Source organism: Pseudophryne corroboree, chromosome 6 (assembly GCF_028390025.1).
Source record: "Pseudophryne corroboree isolate aPseCor3 chromosome 6, aPseCor3.hap2, whole genome shotgun sequence".
Lineage (NCBI taxonomy): Eukaryota > Metazoa > Chordata > Amphibia > Anura > Myobatrachidae > Pseudophryne > Pseudophryne corroboree.
In genome coordinates, this window is record NC_086449.1 from 430,241,429 (window position 1) to 430,263,827 (window position 22,399).

At 44.9% G+C, this 22,399-nt stretch overlaps 1 protein-coding gene across 2 annotated transcripts in view; it reads right to left on the bottom strand.

Moving 5' to 3' along the window:
• Nucleotides 1-5,018: 5,018 nt before the first annotated feature.
• NAMPT (nicotinamide phosphoribosyltransferase) overlaps nt 5,019-22,399 on the bottom strand; it is a 172,029-nt gene continuing 154,648 nt past the window's right edge. For both annotated transcript variants that reach the window (XM_063927050.1, XM_063927049.1), the window contains exons 10-11: nt 17,121-17,255; nt 5,019-9,991 (exon numbers count right to left, since the gene is read on the bottom strand). In XM_063927050.1, the coding sequence (XP_063783120.1) occupies nt 9,878-9,991; nt 17,121-17,255 (249 nt within the window). In that variant the 3' untranslated portion in view covers nt 5,019-9,877. The remainder of the gene's footprint in view (nt 9,992-17,120; nt 17,256-22,399) is intronic.

A 22,399-nucleotide genomic window follows, 5' to 3' on the forward strand; every position in this document is an offset into this window, starting at 1 on the left:
TGGCAGACCGCGAAGATGTTCCGCTTGCAGAATGCCGTTGTAAATGGCCCTTAATTCCAGAAAGTTTATGTGCAGACAAGCTTCTTGGCTCGACCATTTTCCTTGAAAGTTTCTCCCCTGTGTGACTGCTCCCGAGCCTCGGAGACTTGCATCTGTGGTCACCAGGATCCAATCCTGAATTCCGAACCTGCGTCCCTCCAGAAGGTGAGAACTGTGCAGCCACCACAGAAGGGAGATCCTGGTCCTGGAAGATAGGATTATTTTCCGGTACATGTCCAGGTGAGACCTGGACCACTTGTCCAACAGGTCCCACTGAAACACCCTGGCATGGAACCTGCCATACGGAATGGCCTCGTAGGCCGCCACCATCTTCCCCAGTAACCGAGTACATTGAAGAACTGACACTTTTGCCGGTTTCAGAATCTGTTTTACCATATTCTGTATTTCCAGAGCCTTTTCCGTGGAAGAAAAACTCTCTAATTCTGTATCCAGAATCATACCCAGGAACGACAGCCGTGTCGTCGGAGCCAACTGTGATTTTGGCAAGTTTAGGAGCCAACCATGAAATTGGTAATGACAATCCTGAACAGCAAACCTCAGGTATGCCTGATGTGGAGGATATATGGGAACGTGTAAGTAAGCATCCTTTATGTCGACCGATACCATAAAATCCCCCTCCTCCAGACTGGAGATCACTGCTCGGAGAGATTCCATCTTGAATTTGAATTTTTTTTAGAAAGAAATTTAGGGATTTTAGGTTCAGAATCAGTCTGACTGAGTCATCCGGCTTCGGGACCACGAACAGACGAATAAAAACCCTCCCCCCGTTGTGACGGGGGTACCGTGACAATGACTTGATTTTGACACAGCTTTAGTATTGCCGCGCATACTACCTCCCTTTCTAGATGAGAAGCTGGCAAGGCCGATTTGAAAAATCGATGAGGGGGCACGTCTTGAAACACTAATTTGTACCCTTGGGTTACTATTTCCAATATCCAAGGATCCAGGTCTGAGTGTACCCAGACCTGACTGAAGAGTTCGAGATGTGCCCCCACCGGTGCGGACTCCCGCAGAGGAGCACCAGCGTCATACGGTGGATTTGGTAGAAGCCGGAGAGGACTTCTGCTCTTGGGAACTTGCCACAGCCTGTGACATCTTTCCCCTTCCTCTCGCAGCAAGAAAGGAGGACCCTCATCCTTTTTTGAATTTATTTGGCCGAAAGGACTGCATCTGATGGTGCGTTTTCTTCTGTTGTGCAGGAACAGAAGGTAAAAATGACAACTTACCAGCGGTAGCCGTAGATACCAGGTCAGTGAGGCCGTCACCAAACAAGACACTACCGTTAAACGGTAAAGACTCCATCGCCTTCTTAAGAGTCAGCATCAGCATTCCATTGATGAATCCACAATGCTCTCTTAGCCGAGACAGCCATGGCATTGGCCCTTGATCCCAAAAGGGCCAATATCCCTTGCAGCTTCTTTTAAATATGCTGCAGCGTCCCTGATATGACCCAGAGTCAAAAGCACATTATCCCTGTCCAGGGTACCCATCTCATTTTTCAATGGCGCTACTCACCCATGCCGAAGCAACGGCATGCCTGAGTAGCGAACCTGTAGTGACATAAATGGATTTTAGTGTATTTTCCAGCTTACGATCCGCAGGATCCTTTAAGGCTGCCGTGCCCGGAGACGGAAGCGCCACCTTCTTGGACAGACGCGATAGAGCTTTGTCCACTGTGGGGGTTGACTCCCACTTTTCCCTGTCCCCCGAGAGGAACGGATATGCCACTGGAATTTTGGGAATCTGTACCTTCTTGTCAGGATTTTCCCAAGCCTTTTCAAAAAGAGCGTTCAGTTCATGAGAGGGAGGAAACGTTACCTCAGGTTTCTTTCCTTTAAACATACAGACCCTAGTATCAGGAACAGCAGGGTCCTCCGTGATATGTAATACATCTTCTATCGTCACAATCATGTACTGAATGCTCTTAGCCAGTTTAGGATTTAATCTGGCATCACTATAGTCGACACTGGAATCAGAGTCAGTGTCGGTATCTGTATCTGCTATCTGGGTAAATGCACGTTTCTGTGACCCCGAAGGGGTCTGAGCTTGTGACAATGCATCTTCCATGGATTTCCTCCATGTCTGGTTCTTAGACTCTGATTTATCTAATCTTAGTCAACCGAGCCACATTTGCATTCAAAACACTCAACATATTTACCCACTCAACAGTCGGCGGTGCGGACAGGGTCACTCCCACCTCCTTTTCTGTCCCCACTCCGGTCTCCTCCTGGGAAGAGCACTCAGCCTCAGACATGCCGACACACACGTACCGACACCTACAAACACACTGGGCTATAGGGGACAGACCCACAGCAAAGCCTGTTAGAAAGACACAGAGGGAGTTTGCCAGCTCACAACCCAGCGCCCAACCCGGTACCGAGACTTTACATACAATGCCTCAGACCTGCTAGCTCTTTTATAATAAAGATAATAGCACCAAATCTACTGGGAACGAACAGCTAGGCGCACCAAGTGATCGGACCCTCTGGAGCTAATGGTGTCCAGTAGCCTAAGAAGCAGAGCCTTTGAACTCACAGAAGTAGGTCTACTTCTCTCCCCTCAGTCCCACGATGCAGGGAGCCTTTTGCAAGCAGGTCTCCCTGAACATAAAAAACCTAACATAAGTCTTTTTTCAGAGAAACTCTGGAGAGCTCCCCTGTGTGTGACCAGTCTCCCTGGGCACAGAATCTAACTAGAGTCTGGAGGAGGGGCATAGAGGGAGGAGCCAGTTCACACCCATTTAAAGTCTTAAAGTGCCCATGTATCCTGCGGATCCCGTATATACCCCATGGTTCTTGAAGCATCCCCAGCATCCTCTAGGACGTATGAGAAATGAGGTTTCTTATAAATTTTGTTCTTAGCACTAAAGGGGGGAACTCACGGAGCGATCGCTGCTTAAAATCTAAGCAATCTGACTAGATTGCTTAGATTTTAAGCATGATCGCTCCGTGTGTACCCATCACAGCGATAGCATCGCTAATCGCTGGTGCTAGACTGGCCTGCACACATCTCTCCCAAATCTGCTCGTGAGTACTGGCCTTAACGCTGGAGACACAATGCACATACAGGCTTTTGGTGAGAAGGCTCTCCTTCATATTGGTTCCGAATGCAGAATTAGACATACAACAGGCTTGCAACATAAATTGGGGGGAGAGGGGGTAGCAGCTGCAAATGGAGGAAGGAAATCCAACAGCAATCTGGCCTTGTAACCATACAGACAGGCACAGAGAGGCAATCACAATCCCGGTAGCCACAATGCAGATGCCAGAACCCTGACAGGTGGTCACAATGCCGCCGTCAGAATACTGGCGCCACAGGCTTTTCTCCCTCTATGGGTGGCAATGACACCCATAGAGAGATAATATAACCTGTGGCAAGCGTAGCGAGCCACCATGCCCACAGCATGGTGAGCCCACAAAGGGCTTTCTGGCGCTCCACTACCGGCATACTAGTGGCTGGGATCCCGCTGTCTGGAAAGCGGGATCCAGACATGATCCAGCCACCGGTAAAATATATGTATTCCAACTGGCCTTTAAAACTGCCACGCACCAGTCTCTTCACTGGGTGCCACCCCATCCAGACCGTGGCTACCAAGAGGCGCATCCGCTGGGTATAGATAATGAGGTAAGCCCTTGGAACAAAATAACACAACTACACTGTCCTAACTAGGAGACAGGAAAAAAAAAAAAAAAAAAAAAAAACCGGGGAGGAGTGACTCTATATACACTAAACTTGCGGTCCCTGAAGTGTGAAAAAACTTCTCATCTAGAACTAGGGGGATGGGATGTAATCCCAGAGTAATGGCTGCTATGAAGTAGTGTAGAAGAAAAACGCTTTCGTCCTGAAAACACACAGGCTCAGTGAAACCTGTGCATTTTCATGAGAAACAGCCCCGTTTTCGCTTTTAAACGGGGCCGTTTCCAGGGACTTTTTTTGCCTGCCCGAAGCAGGTGAAATAAAATCCCTGATAAGCCGTGGCGACCTGAAGTGTCCCATGTCTGCCGCAGCAGGCTAGGATTGCGATGAGGGTGCCGTAGCCCAGGAACTGGCACTCAGCGCTGGGCCCATGGCGACGCAGCACAGTGATCCGCATCTCCCCTCTTCCTCCGCGACTATCACATAATGAGGGAGCAGTCATGTGACTGGGGAGAGCTGGAGGTGCAGTGCTGCACCGGGAGATGTCAAGAGCCGCCACCCAGTGCAGTAACAGAAAAACCCTGATAAGTCGTCACAAGCTGCAGCTTATCGGGGCTAATAGGATTGCCCTCGGGTAATATCATTACCCAGGCTAATGTACCGTGGGTAATTGGATATCCCTCAAAGCCTTGTACGCTTTTTTTTTTTAACAAAAGTTTTCTATATTAGTCAGTTCATATATGTTCTGCGTCTTGTCTTTGAAGAAGCTTTTGGTTGCTTAGGATATCCTAAAACTACTGTTATGCCAGCCACATACTGAAGGAGTTTTCCAGTTAATTTGTCAAAAGACTGATGCAAACGATCTGGAAGTCGCTCCATACACGGAGACAGATTTATCATCACGATTTTACACATTTGTGAAATAAAAGGAACAGTGGTCTGGCAGATTAAACATGCTTGGAAATGAAATGATAAAGACAAGGTAGTTTTTTGCATTTTGTATTTTTGAGCGTCTTGCAGATTAACTTTCATGTCCATACACTGAAAAATATTCATCGAGAACATCCATTTATCTGCCTGACCTGACAGATTGTAGTTTAAGTGATTTGGGGAACTATGGTAGGCTGCTTTCCAAGTGAGTTTTCACAGAATATTGAGTGATCACACGTCAGTAAACATACAAAAAATATACCTGTTAGACTTTAATGACAAAATTAACCTGTCTACATACTCCACTTTTGAAAAAAATAGCTCCAAGATAAAATATTCCAATTACAATATATATCAAATATCACATGAAATTGGCCCCATGGAAATAAGAGTTTGCATTTGGAAGGTACAGTTTTATTGTCTTTCATATTTAAATACATGAAAACTGTATAGACATATTACATTGAAATAAAACCAAACAGAATATAAGTGTTGGAACATCACATTCCACATACAGTTTCAGGAATGTAAAATCTAGAAATGACCACCTTGAATTTCAGTAATAGGGCATGTAACGTTCCAATACTTTATAGACATTACTTTACAAATATTATTTGCATCAAATGTCCTAACAGTGTAGATCAGCAAAATATATATTCTATAAAATTTAGAACATTACATAAAAGATCACAAATAAAATGGAATTTCAATCCCCACACAAGCCTTGCTATTCAATTTGTTTCAATTTATAGAAATGTACTGAGAAAAATTATGAAAAGGCATATGTAAATCAAAAGAGGAAGGCTCATTCGTCTTATGAGATTTAATACTGCAAAACCTTTCATTATCCATATCACCTAATCAAAGGCAGGGAACCCGTGACTGAACAAAGCCATTCGCCCTGGCTATATAACATATGGTACGGCTGAGAACTGGCTTATCTTTTGTCTATTGCTACCGAAAGGGTTTAGTCTGAGAGCCACAGGTTGCCCAAGTCTGATATGAATAATCCAAAACAATTAAAATTTTACCTATGGGTGTGTATGTATACACACACACACGGCTGCAGATGTAAGATATAAAGTTTAATGGGTTTATCAAAATGAAAAAAAATAAAATAAAAACCCATAAAATTACTCTAGAAGCAATTCGAATCAAAAATGTACTAATGTTATTTAAAATACATTATGTACACAGATTACGTTCAGTGCGTGTTTACAACAATATCAAGACAAGTGGATCATTTAAAAACGATGTTACATAAAAAGAAACATAATGCAGTTCTCATATAAAAATATCAGGAAGGTAGCTTTATATTTGGAGAATTATTATTATAATTTTTTTTTAAAAGCCATAACAAAATAACCAAATATACACTTTTGATGTAAGGAATGAGAAAAACAAAACAAAAAAAACACACCAAACAAATACTAAAATATATATATATATATATATATATATATATATATTGAAATGACTCTGAAGCCAAAGCTTTAAATCCAACACTGCAGGAATATAGACCTAAGCATCAAGCGGCAGAGCCTGTCTGCATGGAAAAGGGTCTATAGCCAAAGGTTTAGGGTGAGAGAGTATGTTTTTTTTGCCACATTTGCCTCCTACGGTGTGAACAAAGTACTCTATTTTGCTTTATGTGGATAAGTATACAGTATACTAACTACAACACAACTAAACTGAGTGCATACATTAACGCATGCATTCCAGATCAGCTCTGGTGCATTCCATTTTAAATGCATATGTATACCAACATCTACATAGTCTAATATTTTAATGGATTAAAACTGATCACTTGGCATAGGTTAAGATGACAGGTGCGCTTACATCCCCTAAAAACACAATCGTAGCTGTACCTAAAATGAATGAACAAAAGGAGGCAAAAAGTGCAGCATACGTCAGCGTGAAGGTTTGTGTGACAATAGTCATGCTGGAGAATTTGTTACTCAAATAACCTTTACTAAGTTGAGGCAGTAAACACCCATTCCACTACAGTTATTGATTTGGACACTGCAAAGACAAATTTAGGAAACCAGCTATTATATTAGAAAAAAAAACAACACATTTTCCATTCATATAAACCTTTCAGAAAAAGCTAAGAAGGCAAGTTAGGTGTAAATAAAAATAAATAAATAAAAAATAGAATTTATAAAAAAAAAAAAAAAAATATATAAGAGACAAACATACAAAAATAGATTAACACACAAAACAATTCTAACATTAACAATTATTTATGCCTGATCAGTATATGGAGCAAACAATTTTCAAAAAACAATTCTAGATTTTGATAATTGCTCTAGTACCTATCTTAGGTAATGTCACTTATGTGCAGGTATAAATGTAAGATTTATCAACCATCTGCAAACCACATATTAAAGGACTGCCCTTTCTGGAAAAATAAATGCCTCTACATTAGAATAAGTGATCCCACGCACCCTTCGTTTGAATCAAAAAGCATGGGTACTTAATAGAAATGTGTGGAAAAGTTTCTAGAATTCTCTATAAGGGCATGGACAGAACTGTAGTAGTGTAGGTACTGTAAGCTAGCCCACAGCTTTCAGGTAACATCGTGATCACATACCTCTCCCCATTTGCTAAACATACAGTAGCGACATGTTTGACTAAGGAGGATTTGTCCTTTAAACTATTCTGGCTGTAATCCCATTATTTTGACACTTGTACACCATATTCCTATGTCAAATGAGATATATTGGGGGGGGTGTTTCTAAAAACCTATTTTACAACTTTGTGTCATGGTGGTTTATGGCACTTTTAATTGATGGGGGGGGGGGGGGGGGGGGGGGGGAGAGTAACCCACACCTCACAAGCAAAAACCTCAGATTTCTTTGCACCAGCATTCTAATCTAGCTTCAGTTTCTGTTTTATTATAAGATTTATTTGCTTGTCAGCAGTCCTTATAAGCCAATGTCACATGTTAAAGAGATACATTTCTTTGATTAAAATGTATTGTTTTAACTTCTTACAAACATTAGGACGTAATGTGTGGCTCTTTGGAAGGTTAGTCACCCGTGTGGTCCCTGAAGTATAGTAGATTTTCTATCACTACTATAAATCAATAAAGCAACAATTTTTAGCAGTGTCCTTTTATTTAACAGAGTTAAACAGATTTTACCATTAATTTTAATGGAATTTCCATAGTAGTTTTCTTCATCAGCCAGGATCATTTAGAATTCTCCTGATAAATCAAAAGTGTTTGCCTTTTCTAAATCTTGCCTGTTTGGCTTGCAATGGACAACTCCCCAGAATGAGCTTTTCACATTGACATTAACTGGCTCATTTACTGTAGATGCATGAAAGTTTGATTAAATTGTTTGAGCTAATACAGGGTCTACAATTGATATTTCTGGTGATTTCCAAGATCAATTTGCCAAATTCATCCATAAGACTCATTGATTTTTCAGACATCTGATCTGTATATTTTCAAATGTTTGAGAAAGACCATTAAAAAAATAAAAAATAAAAAAATCCTGATTTCTATGAAATAGACTTTAAATTAAAGCTTTCGCCTTTGTGTGTTGTGTAGTAGAGGATAGTAGACATTATAACCACTCAGAAAATAACTGAAGTTTCTCACTGGACAACTACATTTTGAAGTCCAGTCCATATGCCTAGTAGCTACTGAACTGAAACAATGTACACTATGAGGCAGGTGAACGTACACCTGTTATCATAGCGTATCTTGCCGCAATTTCCACTGCGCATGCTCCGCAGAGGATCACATGCAAAGTAATAGTCAATTTGGATCCATCAATCCTTACAGCTGCAAAAAGATACACCGATTTTACTGTTGAACTCCACTTCTGACCTTTTTATTTTTTATGGATTACATTTAGTAAAAATAAACTGACCATTTGATTCTCCCAGTATATACACAATGATTACAGAAGTGCTCAATCAGCTAATGCAGCATAATTATAGATCTAGTGTAGCACCAATAAAGTGTTCTTTAAAATGTAGAAATAGTTCAACAGCGTTAAGTTTTATAGAACTATCTGTAGGAACAGTGCTGCGATGCCACCCCCCTTCCCTCATACCTAGACAACAAATCAGTCAGGAATTACTCTTGCCGGCTGTCACATCCATTTAATCCTTCACTTTCCTAATAGAACCAAGTATTGCTCAAGTAACAGTCTGCATTTAAAGTGTTTTAATGCTGAGGACTTAAAGCCAAGCAGCAATTCAATCAACTGCAAGGTGTCTACTTAAAACCCATCTGCAATTAGCCAAGAGAAGTATCCTGAGCACTTATACAGAATAAATTGGTCCTAAACCACAGAAGCACCAACTATAGGACCATGATGTTTTAAACAGCTGGTAAGGGGATTTCATTGGCTACATTTTTGCCAGAGCACTCACCTAAATTATAGGTCAAGGTCCACTTAAATGTCTAATGGAAACCTTAATATATGACTGTACATGACAACTGTATTGACCATTAGTCTTTGGCTTTCCTGGTACCACAACCCAATATGCAGACTAAATCAAGATTGTTGGAAAAAAATATTGAAGACAATGTGTAGTAGACCTCTGAATAATCCAATGTGATATTACGTGATTAAATCATGTGCAGTACGTATGTGAACAACTGATTTACTTAGCTTAAACCTTGCTCTATTGCTGTATGTATAGATGAAGCACAGTACATTTGATAATACACACAATATCTGCAGTACATAATTACATTTGCCACATAAAGGCTGTAATTTCCTTTAGTAAGAAACACTTAGAGATTAGTGTTCTATATAAGGCAAATAAAATGTATCTAGCAGCTGGCTAAAGCTTTAGTTGTTTAGTTTATAAAATATCTAAATGAGATGATAGAAGTATATAAACTTGGATTTAACAATGAAATAAAACCGTGTTATCTAAGGTTTTCCAAGCAGTGTTTGCTAAATTAGTGCTTGTAAAACAAAGTTTACAAGCACAGACATGGAACCATTTAAAATTACATATTTTACAGTTTTTGCTATACAAAAAAAAAAAACCCCAAACAGACAGACAAAAAAAGTGTATCCTTGTTGGAGGAGGGGGGAGGGGAGAATCAATTTTACACCTATTCTGTGCAGATCACCAAAATGCTAAGATATTGGTATGGAAGTCAAAACATTAAAAATAAAAAGGATTGACAAACCAGCATAAAAAATGGTAACACAGAAATAGCCACACTGTTTTGTACAAATAAAGCTAAGATTTACACATAAATGATACACTACAGAATCTAGTGAATCTCTTCTTCAATTTCTCCGCTTTTCAGCCCAGCATTGCTTCTTACTTCATCAAACGAGTAACATGTAATTATCTTGCCATTCTTAAACACTGTGCGGAGAAGGTCCTGCATGAAAACAGTACTATTAGGAGGCAATCTTCAACAGAAAATTTGTGGATAAATGTAATTAATTTGAGTTCCAAATAAAGCAAAAACAAAATCATTTTAGAGAAACTAATTTGTGGCTATGTGTAAGCAATAATGTAACTTAGAAATACATTTAAATCAAACCATTTGCGCTGCAAGGCTAATTCTGTTTGCTTGGCACAATTGAAGAATGTTGGTTTCTATTCGTAAACTTGGCCACTCATGAAAAAGTGACTAAACTGCACAGACACAGTTAAATTCAGGTGACTAATTGGCAATAGGTTCAACATGTGTAACTGCTTTATCTGCCCTCCAGTTACAAAATTTGTTATAGGGTCACCAACTGTACACAAAAGAACAACTGGCCAGGTTTTACGGACACAGTTGTGTATGTAAAGTAATGTATTTTAGAGGAGATGCTACCAAAGCGTGTATAGTTTAACCCCCCCCCCCCATAAATATGGTGAAATATTAAAATAGAAAGAATGAACAGAGAGAGAAATAGTGTTCTATTTTAATATTACTCCACTTTATGGGGTTTGTATCTTTTATAGGAAGTAAACTTTTTTTATTGAATGATTAATAAAAGTTATACTTTATTTGGCTGACCAGTGCACCCATCTACCACCTTCTTTCTTTGTTATACATCCCCCAACTGACTTGAAAAACACATTTTAATTTGATTAAATAGATCTTTCTAGAGGAGATCACACTTGGTGCAGTGCTTGGCCAATATCAGAACCACTGTCTGCTTTATAAAGTGGACCAGTACACAAAACTCATTAGTAGTAGTACAGTATGAATAATCAAGGATCTGGGCAAGTAAAGAGCATTTTCTGCTTTACATTAAAGCCAAATCATCCTGGCACTATACACAAGTGAAAGGAAGAAACCATTAGGTTTGTACACAAATTAAGAGACACAGGAAGTAATTCTGAGTTGATCGCAGCAGCAAGTTTGCTAGCAGTTGGGCAAAACCATGTGCACTGCATGGGGGGCAGATATAACATTTGCAGAGAGAGTTAGATTTGGGCGGGTTATTTTATTTCTGTACAGGGTAAATACTGGCTGCTTTATTTTTACACTGCAATTTAGATTTCAGTTTGAATACACCCCACACAAATCTAACTCTCTCTGCACATGTAATATCTGTCCCCCCTGCAGTGCACATGGTTTTGCCCAACTGCTAATAAATTTGCTGCTGCGATCAACTCAGAATTAGGCCCACAGATGTAACCCATCTACAGTATGCAGTTTTTGAGAACTAAGTAAAATGAACAAATTATCAACCAGTAAATTTCCTAAAAAATAAGATTTTACTTACCGGTAAATCTATTTCTCGTAGTCCGTAGTGGATGCTGGGGACTCCGTAAGGACCATGGGGAATAGACGGGCTCCGCAGGAGACAGGGCACTTTAAGAAAGAATTAGAGGGAGGAGCCAGTGCACACCAGTATCCTATGTCCCTCCTCCAGACCTCAGTTAAGGAAACTGTGCCCGGAAGAGCTGACAGTACAAAGAAAGGATTTTGGAATCCAGGGTAAGACTCATACCAGCCACACCAATCACACCGTATAACTTGTGATAAACATACCCAGTTAACAGCATGAACAACAGAGCATCAGATAACCCTGATGCAACCATAACATAACCCTTATTTAAGCAATAACTATATACAAGTATTGCAGAAAAAGTCCGCACTTGGGACGGGCGCCCAGTATCCACTACGGACTACGAGAAATAGATTTACCGTTAAGTAAAATCTTATTTTCTCTAACGTCCTAGTGGATGCTGGGGACTCCGTAAGGACCATGGGGATTAAACCAAAGCTCCCAAACGGGCGGGAGAGTGCGGATGACTCTGCAGCACCGAATGAGCAAACACAAGGTCCTCCTCAGCCAGGGTATCAAACTTGTAGAACTTTGCAAAGGTGTTTGAACCTGACCAAGTAGCCGCTCGGCAAAGCTGTAATGCCGAGACCCCTCGGGCAGCCGCCCAAGAAGAGCCCACCTTCCTAGTGGAATGGGCTTTTACCGATTTTGGAAGCGGCAAGCCAGCCGCAGAATGAGCCTGCTGAATCGTGTTACAGATCCAGCGAGCAATAGTTTGCTTTGAAGCAGGAGCACCCAGCTTGTTGGATGCATACAGGATAAACAGCGACTCAGTTTTCCTGACTCTAGCCGTTCTGGCTACATAAACCTTCAAAGCCCTGACTACATCTAGTAACTCGGAATCCTCCACGTCACGAGTAGCCACAGGCACCACAATAGGTTGGTTCATATGAAAAGATGACACCACTTTTGGCAGAAATTGTGGACGAGTCCGCAATTCTGCCCTGTCCATATGGAAAACCAGATAGGGGCTTTTATGTGACAAAGCCGCCAATTCTGACACACGCCTAGCTGAAGCCAAGGCTAATAGCATGACCACCTTCCACGTGAGATATTTTAACTCCACGGTTTTAAGTGGCTCAAACCAGTGTGATTTCAGGAAACTCAACACCACGTTAAGATCCCAAGGTGCCACTGGAGGCACAAACGGGGGCTGAATATGCAGCACTCCCTTTACAAACGTCTGAACTTCAGGAAGAGAAGCCAGTTCTTTTTGAAAGAAAATGGATAGGGCCGAAATCTGGACCTTAATGGACCCCAATTTGAGGCCCAAAGTCACTCCCGACTGTAGGAAGTGAAGGAAACGGCCCAGCTGGAATTCCTCTGTAGGGGCATTCCTGGCCTCGCACCAAGCAACATATTTTCGCCATATACGGTGATAATGTTTAGCCGTCACGTCCTTCCTAGCCTTTATTAGCGTAGAAATAACCTCATCCAGAATGCCTTTTTCTGCTAGGATCCGGCGTTCAACTGCCATGCAGTCAAACGCAGCCGCGGTAAGTCTTGGAACAGACAGGGCCTCTGCTGCAACAGATCCTGTCTTAGAGGCAGAGGCCATGGGTCCTCTGTGAGCATTTCTTGTAGCTCTGGATACCAAGTCCTTCTTGGCCAATCCGGAACAATGAGTATTGTTCTCACTCCTCTTTTTCTTATGATTCTCAGCACCTTGGGTATGAGAGGAAGAGGAGGAAACACATAAACCGACTGGAACACCCACGGTGTCACCAGTGCGTCTACAGCTATCGCCTGAGGGTCTCTTGAACTGGCGCAATACCTCTGTAGCTTTTTGTTGAGGCGGGACGCCATCATGTCCACCTGTGGCAGTTCCCATCGCCTTGCAATCTGCGTGAAGACTTCATGATGAAGTCCCCACTCTCCCGGGTGGAGGTCGTGCCTGCTGAGGAAGTCTGCTTCCCAGTTGTCCACTCCCGGAATGAACACTGCCAACAGTGCTCGTACGTGATTCTCCGCCCATCGAAGAATTCTGGTGGCTTCCGCCATCGCCACCCTGCTCCTTGTGCCGCCTTGGCGGTTTACATGAGCCACTGCGGTGATGTTGTCTGATTGAATCAGCACCGATTGGTCGCGAAGCAAGGTCTCCGCTTGACTTAGGGCATTGTATATGGCCCTTAGTTCCAGGATGTTGATGTGAAGGCAAGTCTCCTGACTTGACCACAGACCCTGGAAATTTCTTCCCTGTGTGACTGCCCCCCACCCTCGGAGGCTTGCATCCTTGGTCACCAGGACCCAGTCCTGAATGCCGAATCTGCGGCTCTCGAGAAGGGGAGCACTCTGCAGCCACCACAGAAGAGACACCCTGGCCCTGGGGGATAGGGTGATCAGCCGATGCATCTGTAGATGCGATCCGGACCACTTGTCCAACAGATCCCATTGAAAGGTACTCGCATGGAACCTGCCGAAGGGAATGGCCTCGTATGACGCCACCATCTTTCCCAGGACTCTTGTGCAGTGATGCACCGACACCTGTTTTGGTTTTAAGAGGTCTCTGACCAGTGTCATGAGTTCCTGCGCCTTCTCCGTCGGGAGAAAAACAGTCTTCTGGTCTGTGTCCAGAATCATGCCCAGGAAGGGCAGACGCGTCGTAGGAATCAGCTGCGACTTTGGAATATTCAGAATCCAGCCGTGCTGTTGTAACACTTCCCGAGAGCGTGCTACACTGATCAGCAACTGCTCTCTGGACCTCGCCTTTATGAGGAGATCGTCCAAGTATGGGATAATTGTGACTCCTTGCTTCCGCAGGAGCACCATCATTTCTGCCATTACCTTGGTAAATATTCTCTGTGCCGTGGACAGACCAAACGGCAACGTCTGGAATTGGTAATGACAAACCTGTACCACAAATCTGAGGTACTCCCGATGAGGTGGATAAATGGGGACATGAAGGTAAGCATCCTTTATGTCCAGAGACACCATAAAATCCCCCTCCTCCAGGCCTGCGATGACCGCTCTGAGCGATACCATCTTGAACTTGAACCTTTTCAGGTATATATTCAGGGATTTTAAATTCAATATGGGTCTGACCGAACCGTCCGGTTTCGGTACCACAAACATTGTCGAATAGTAACCCCTTCCCTGTTAAAGGAGGGGAACCTTTACCACCACCTGCTGGAGATACAATTTGTGAATTGCAGCTAACACTATTTCCCTCTCTATGGGGGAAGTTGGCAGGGCCGATTTGAGGTAACGGTGAGGGGGCATCACTTCGAATTCCAGCCTGTATCCCTGAGACACAATCTCTATAGCCCAGGGATCCACCTGTGAGTGAACCCACTTGTGGCTGAAATTTCGGAGACGCGCCCCCACCGGGCCTGGCTCCGCCTGTGGAGCCCCAGCGTCATGCTGTGGATTTAGTGGAAGCCGGGGAGGACTTCTGTTCCTGGGAACTAGCTGCATTGTGCAGCTTCTTTCCTCTACCCCTGCCTCTGGCAAGAAAGGACGCACCTCGGACTTGCCTTTCTGTGAGCGAAAGGACTGCATTTGGTAATACGGTGCTTTCTTAGGCTGTGAGGGAATATATGGCAAAAAAATTGACTTTCCAGCCGTAGCTGTGGAGACCAGGTCCGAGAGACCGTCCCCAAACAATTCCTCACCCTTATAAGGTAAAACCTCCATGTGCTTTTTTGAGTCGGCATCGCCTGTCCATTGCCGAGTCCACAGGACCCTTCTGGCAGAAAATCGACATAGCATTTATTCTAGAACCCAGTAGGCTAATGTCTCTTTGGGCATCTCTCATAGATAGGACAGCGTCTTTTATATGCCCCAGGGTCAGTATTATAGTATCCTTGTCCAAGGTATCAAGTTCATCCGATAAGGTATCTGTCCATGCTGCTACAGAACTACACATCCAGGCCGACGCAATTGCCGGCCTTAGCAGGGTACCTGAATGTGTATAAATGGATTTCAGGATACCCTCCTGCTTTCTATCTGCAGCATCTTTTAGGGTGGCCGTATCCTGTGACGGCAGGGCTACCCTCTTGGATAAGTGTGTTAAAGCTTTGTCTACCCTAGGGGCAGATTCCCAGCGTAACCTGTCCTTTGGCGGGAAAGGATACGCCATAAGCATCCGTTTGGAAATCTGCAGTTTCCTATCTGGAGATTCCCAAGCCTTTTCACATAACTCATTTAACTCATGTGAAGGGGGAAAGGTCACCTCTTGCCTTTTTTCCCCATACATATAAACCCTCGTCAGGGACTGGGGTTTCCTCTGTGATGTGTAACACATCTTTCATTGCTATAATCATGTAGCGGATGGCTTTAGCCATTTTAGGCTGCAACTTTGCATCATCGCCATCGACACTGGAGTCAGTATCCGTGTCGATATCTGTGTCAACAATTTGGGATAGTGGGCGCTTCTGAGACCCTGACGGCCTCTGCGCTGTAGGATCAGGCATGGGTTGAGACCCTGACTGTCCCAAGGCTTCAGCTTTATCCAACCTTTTATGCAAGGAATTAACATTATCATTTAAAACCTTCCACATATCCATCCAAATCGCGGCCCCACATTCATTTGTACCCGCTCTGTTTCCACATAGCCTTCCTCGTCAAACATGCCGACACAAGCGTACCGACACACCACACACACAGGGGATGCTCTATTTGTAGACAGTTCCCCCACAAAGCCTTTTGGAGAGACAGAGAGAGAGTATGCCAGCACACACCCCAGCGCTATATGACCCAGGAATCACACAGTAACTTAGTGTTAACCCAGTAGCTGCTGTATATCAGTTTTTGCGCCAAATTTATGTGCCCCCCCCCCTCTCTTCACCCTCTTTCTACCGTGATTCTGCAGGGGAGAGCCTGGGGAGCTTCCTCTCAGCGGAGCTGTGGAGAGAAAATGGCGCTGGTGAGTGCTGAGGAAGAAGCCCCGCCCCCTCAGCGGCGGGCTTCTGTCCCGCGTTTTGTGTGTAAAATAATGGCGGCGGCTCATGCATATATACAGTGCCCAACTGTATATTATGCTTCTTTTATGCCATGAGGTTCCCAATTGCTGCCCAGGGCGCCCCCCCCCCCCCCCCTGCACCCTACAGTGACCGGAGTGTGTGGGTTTAGTGTGGGAGCAATGGCGCACAGCTGCAGTGCTGTGCGCTACCTCAGATGAAGACTGGAGTCTTCTGCCGCCGATTTCGAAGTCTTCTTGCTTCTCACGCCGGCTTCGGTCTTCTGGCTCTGCGAGGGGGACGGCGGCGCGGCTCCGGGATCAGACGACCAAGGGTGCGTTCCTGTGTACGATCCCTGTGGAGCTAATGGTGTCCAGTAGCCTAAGTAGCAGGACCTATCTTCTAGTGAGTAGGGCTGCTTCTCTCCCCTCAGTCCCACGTAGCAGAGAGTCTGTTGCCAGCAGATCTCTCTGAAAATAAAAAATCCTAACAAAATACTTTCTATTTAGCAAGCTCAGGAGAGCTCACTAAGGTGCACCCAGCTCGTCCAGGCACAGATTCAAAACGGAGGTCTGGAGGAGGGACATAGAGGGAGGAGCCAGTGCACACCAGTATCCTAATTCTTTCTTAAAATGCCCCGTCTCCTGCGGAGCCCGTCTATTCCCCATGGTCCTTACGGAGTCCCCAGCATCCACTAGGACGTTAGAGAAACACTGTTTTTACTGGAGACCAAAAGGCATGTCTAAAATTCAACCCAGGAAAAAAAAACCTTTATCTCAGTTGATCAGAATAGATTATTGATAGTGTTATCTTTACTTACTGGCCCATATTCCTCCTGATCACCTTTCCCTTCTTCAAGAGTCACATATTCATTTGCAGGTGTTCTGTGAAGGGACAAACGTCCTTTCTTTGATCTCTTGTTTGGATCAGCTACAGGGTCTTTAAAGACATTTACCTGCAGGAAAAATATATATTGCAGAAGGTTACATAAAAAATAAGAATTTACTCACCGGTAATTCTATTTCTCGTAGTCCGTAGTGGATGCTGGGAGCTCCGTAAGGACCATGGGGAATAGACGTGCTCCGCAGGAGACTGGGCACTCTAAAAGAAAGATTAGGTACTATCTGGTGTGCACTGGCTCCTCCCTCTATGCCCCTCCTCCAGACCTCAGTTAGGGAAACTGTGCCCGGAAGAGCTGACACAACAAGGAAAGGATTTGGAATCCAGGGTAAGACTCATACCAGCCACACCAATCACACTGTACAACTTGTGATAACCATACCCAGTTAACAGTATGAACAACAACTGAGCCTCATTTAACGGATGGCTCATAACAATAACCCTTTAGTTAAGCAATAACTATATACATGTATTGCAGAGAGTCCGCACTTGGGACGGGCGCCCAGCATCCACTATGGACTACGAGAAATAGAATTACCGGTGAGTAAATTCTTATTTTCTCTGACGTCCTAGTGGATGCTGGGAACTCCGTAAGGACCATGGGGATTATACCAAAGCTCCCAAACGGGCGGGAGAGTGCGGATGACTCTGCAGCACCGCATGAGCAAACTCAAGGTCCTCCTCAGCCAGGGTATCAAACTTGTAGAACTTAGCAAACTTGTTTGACCCCGACCAAGTAGCAGCTCGGCAAAGCTGTAAAGCCGAGACCCCTCGGGCAGCCGCCCAAGAAGAGCCCACCTTCCTTGTGGAATGGGCTTTCACCGATTTTGGATGCAGCAATCCAGCCGCAGAGTGAACCCGCTGAATCGTGCTATAGATCCAGCGAGCAATAGTCTGCTTCGAAGCAGGAGCACCAACCTTGTTGGCTACATACAGAATAAACAGCGAGTCAGACTTTCTCACTCCCGCCGTTCTGGAAACATACATTTTCAAAGCCCGGACTACGTCCAGCAACTTGGAATCCTCCAAGTCCCTAGTAGCCGCAGGCACCACAATAGGCTGGTTCAAATGAAACGATGATACCACCCTAGGGAGAAATTGGGGACGAGTCCTCAATTCTGCCCTGTCCATATGGAAGATCAGATAAGGGCTTTTACATGACAAAACCGCCAATTCTGACACACGCCTAGCCGAAGCTAAGGCCAATAGCATGACCACTTTCCACGTGAGATATTTTAGCTCCATGGTCTTAAGTGGCTCAAACCAGTGGGATTTCAGGAAATCCAACACAACGTTAAGATCCCAAGGTGCCACCGGTGGCACAAAAGGAGGCTGAATACGCAGCACCCCCGGAACAACGTCTGAACTTCAGGCAGTGAAGCCAGTTCTTTTTGAGAGAAAATGGATAGGGCCGAAATCTTGACCTTTATGGATCCTAATTTTAGGCCCATAGTCACTCCTGACTGTAGGAAGTGCAGGAATCGACCCCGCTGGAATTCCTCTGTAGGGCCTTCCCGGCCTCACACCAAGCAACCTATTTTCGCTATATACAGTGAAAAAGTCTTGCTGTCACGTCTTTCCTAGCCTTTATCAGCGTAGGAATAACTGCATCCGGAATGCCCTTTTCCGCTATGATCCGGCGTTCAACCGCCATGCCGTCAAATGCAGCCGCGGTAAGTCTTGGAACAGACAGGGCCCCTGTTGCAACATGTCCTGTCTGAGAGGCAGAAGCCCTGAGTCCTCTGAGAGCATTTCTTGCAGCTCCGGGTACCGAGTCCTTCTTGGCCCATTCGGAGCAAAGAATATTGTTCTCACTCCTCCTTTTATTACAATTCTCAGCCCTTGGGTATGAGAGGAAGAGGAGGAAATACATAGACCGACTGGAACACCCACGGTGCTACTAGTGCGACCACAGCTATCACCTGAGGGTCCCTTGACCCGGCTTAAAACCTTTTTTAGCTTTTTATTGAGGTGGGACGCCATCTAGTCCACCTGAGGCAGTTCCCATTAATTTGCAAACTGCGTGAAGACTTCCTGATGAAGTCCCCACTTTCCCGGGTGGAGGTTGTGCCTGCTGAGGAAGTCTGCTTCCCAGTTGTCCACTCCCGGAATGAACACTGCTGACAGTGCGCTTACTTGATTCTCCGCCCAGCGAAGAATTCTGGTGGCTTCTACCCTCGCCACCCTGCTCCTTGTGCCGCCTTGGCGGTTTACATGAACCCCTGCGGTCTGACCGGATCAGAACCGGTTGGTCGCGAAGCAGGATCTCAGCTTGACTTAGGGCGTTGTATATGGCCCTTAGTTCCAGGATGTTGATGTGAAGGCAAGTCTGTTGACTCGACCACAGACCTTGGAAATTTCTTCCCTGTGTAACTGCCCCCCACCCTCGGAGGCTTGCATCCGTGGTCACCAGGATCCAGTCCTGAATGCCGAATCTGCGGCCCTCGAGAAGGTGAGCACTCTGCAGCCACCACAGGAGAGACACCCTGGCCCTGGGGGATAGGGTGATTAACCGATGCATCTGAAGAGGTGATCCGGACCACTTGTCCAGTAAGTCCCATTGGAAGGTCCTCGCATGGAACCTGCCTAAGGGGATGGCCTCGTATGATGCCACCATCCTTCCCAGGACTCGAGTGCAGTGATGCACTGACACCTGTTTTGGTTTTAATAGATTCCTGACCAGTGTCATGAGCTCCTGAACTCTCTCTATCGGGATATAAACCCTTTTCTGGTCTGTGTCTAGAATCGTGCCTAGGAGAGGCAGATGAGCTGTAAGAACCAACTGCGACTTTGGAATATATAGAATCCAGCCGTGTTGCCGTTACACTTCCAGAGAAAGTGATACGCTGTTCAGCAACTGCACTCTTGATCTCGCTTGTATGAGGAGATCGTCCAAGTACGTGATAATAGTGACACCTTGCTTCCGCAGGAGCACAATCATATCCGCCATTACCTTGGTTATGACAATCCCGTACCGCAATTCTGAGGTACGCCTAATGAGGTGGATAAATGGGGACATGAAGGTATGCATCCCTTATGACCCGATTCACGATAAAGTCTCCCTCTTTTTAGGCTTGCCCTGACCACTTTTAGCGATTCCATCTTGAACTTGAACCTTCTCAGGTATATGTTCAGGGATTTTTAATTCAATATGGGTCTGACCGAACCGTCTGGTTTCGGGATTACAACATGGTCGAATAATAACACCCTCTTGTTGAAGGAGGGGACCCTTGACCACCACCTGCTAAAGATACAATTTGTGAATTGCAGTTAACACTGGCTCCTCCTCTTGGGGGGAAGCCCGCAGGGCCGTCGGTGAGGGGGCATCTTCTCACAGTCCAGCTTGTATCCCTGAGACACAATATCTATTGCCCAGGGACTTAACAGGGAGTGAACCCACTTGTGGCTGAACTTACGAAGGCGTGTCCCCACCGGGCCTAGCTCCGCCTGTGGAGCCCCAGCGGCATAGGTGGATTTTTGTAGGGGCCGGGGAGGACTTCTGTTCCTGGGAACTAGCTGTGTTGATCCCGGCTCTGACGAGAAAGGACGCACCTCAGACTTTCTTGTTTCTTTATTCGAAAGGCTGCATTTAATAATGTCGTGCTTTCTTAGGCTGTGCAGGAATATAAGGCAAACTAGCAGAATTACCAGCTATAGCTGTGGAGACCAGGCCCGAGAACCCTTCTCCACACAATCCTCAGCCTTCCATATGCCTCTTAAGTCGGCATCATCTGTCCAATGCATATTCTACAGGACACGTCAAGCAGAGATCGACATAGCTTTGACTCTAGGACCCAGTATTCTCATGTCTCTTTGGGCATGCTTTATAACTATATATCTATCACTTAAGACAGCATCTTTAATATATTTATATTGCATACTAGGGTCTCATCTCTGCTGATAAGGTACCTGTCCACGCTGCACAGCGCTATATACCCATGCCGACACCATCGCCGGTCTGGGTAGTATACTAGAATACTAGTATATCCATCACTTAAGACAGCATCTTTAATATATTTACTAGGGTCTCAATCTCTGCTGATAAGGTACCCTGTCCACGCTGCCACAGAGCTATAAACCCATGCCGACACAATCACCGGTCTGGGTTGTATACTAGAATGTGCACGCTATCTGTAGGATCCCTGAGAATAGCAAGTGCTACCATCTGTGCAAACAGGACACCCTAGGGGAAGATTCTCAACACATCCTGGCCCTAGTGGGGAAAGGATACAGCCTGAGAATTCTCTTGTGGGAAGCTGCCGTCTCTTGTCTGGAGATTCCCGCTCTTTTTCCTCATGAGAGGAGGGAAATTTACCTCAGCATTCTTCCCCTTAAACATGTGTACTCTCGTGTCAGGGACAGATGAGTCATCAGTGATATGCAAATCATCTTTTATTTCAATATCATATATTGAATACCTTCTAGCCATCTTGGCTGTAACTCCGTGTCGATACCAGTGTTTGTTATTTTGGATAGTGAGCATTGTGAGACTCTGAAGGTCTCTGTGACATAGGGACAGACATGGGTAGATTTCCTGTCTGTTCCCTAACCATTTGTGCAATAAATTCACCTTAGCACTTACACATATCCAAACAGGTGTCGGCGTTGTCGACGGAGACACCCTCTCACATACATATCCGCTCTATCACCTCCTTAGAGGAGCCTTTTACCTCCTTAGAGGAGCCTTTTACCTCAGACATGTCGACACACGCGTACAGACACACCACACACACAGGGGATGCTCTATTTGAAGACAGTTCCCCCACAAGGTCCTTTGGAGAGACAGAGAGAGAGTATGCCAGCACACACCCCAGCGCTATATAACCCAGGGATTACACTACAACTCAGTGTTTACCCAGTAGCTGCTGTATATACAATTTTTTTTGCGCCTAAATTTATGTGCCCCCCCCTCTCTTTTCACCCTTTGTGTACCAGGATACTGCAGGGGAGAGCCTGGGGAGCTTCCTTCCAGCGGAGCTGTGAAGAGAAAATGGCGCTGGTGTGCTGAGGAAGAAGGGCCCCCCCCCTCAACGGCGGGCTTCGGTCCTGTTTCTGACTAAAAATGGCGGGGGTTTTACACATATACAGTCACAGACTGTATTATGTGTATTTTTATGCCAAAGGTATTTTTATTGCTGCCCAGGGCGCGCCCCCATCCCCCAGCGCCCTGCACCCTACAGTGACCGGAGTGTGTGGTGT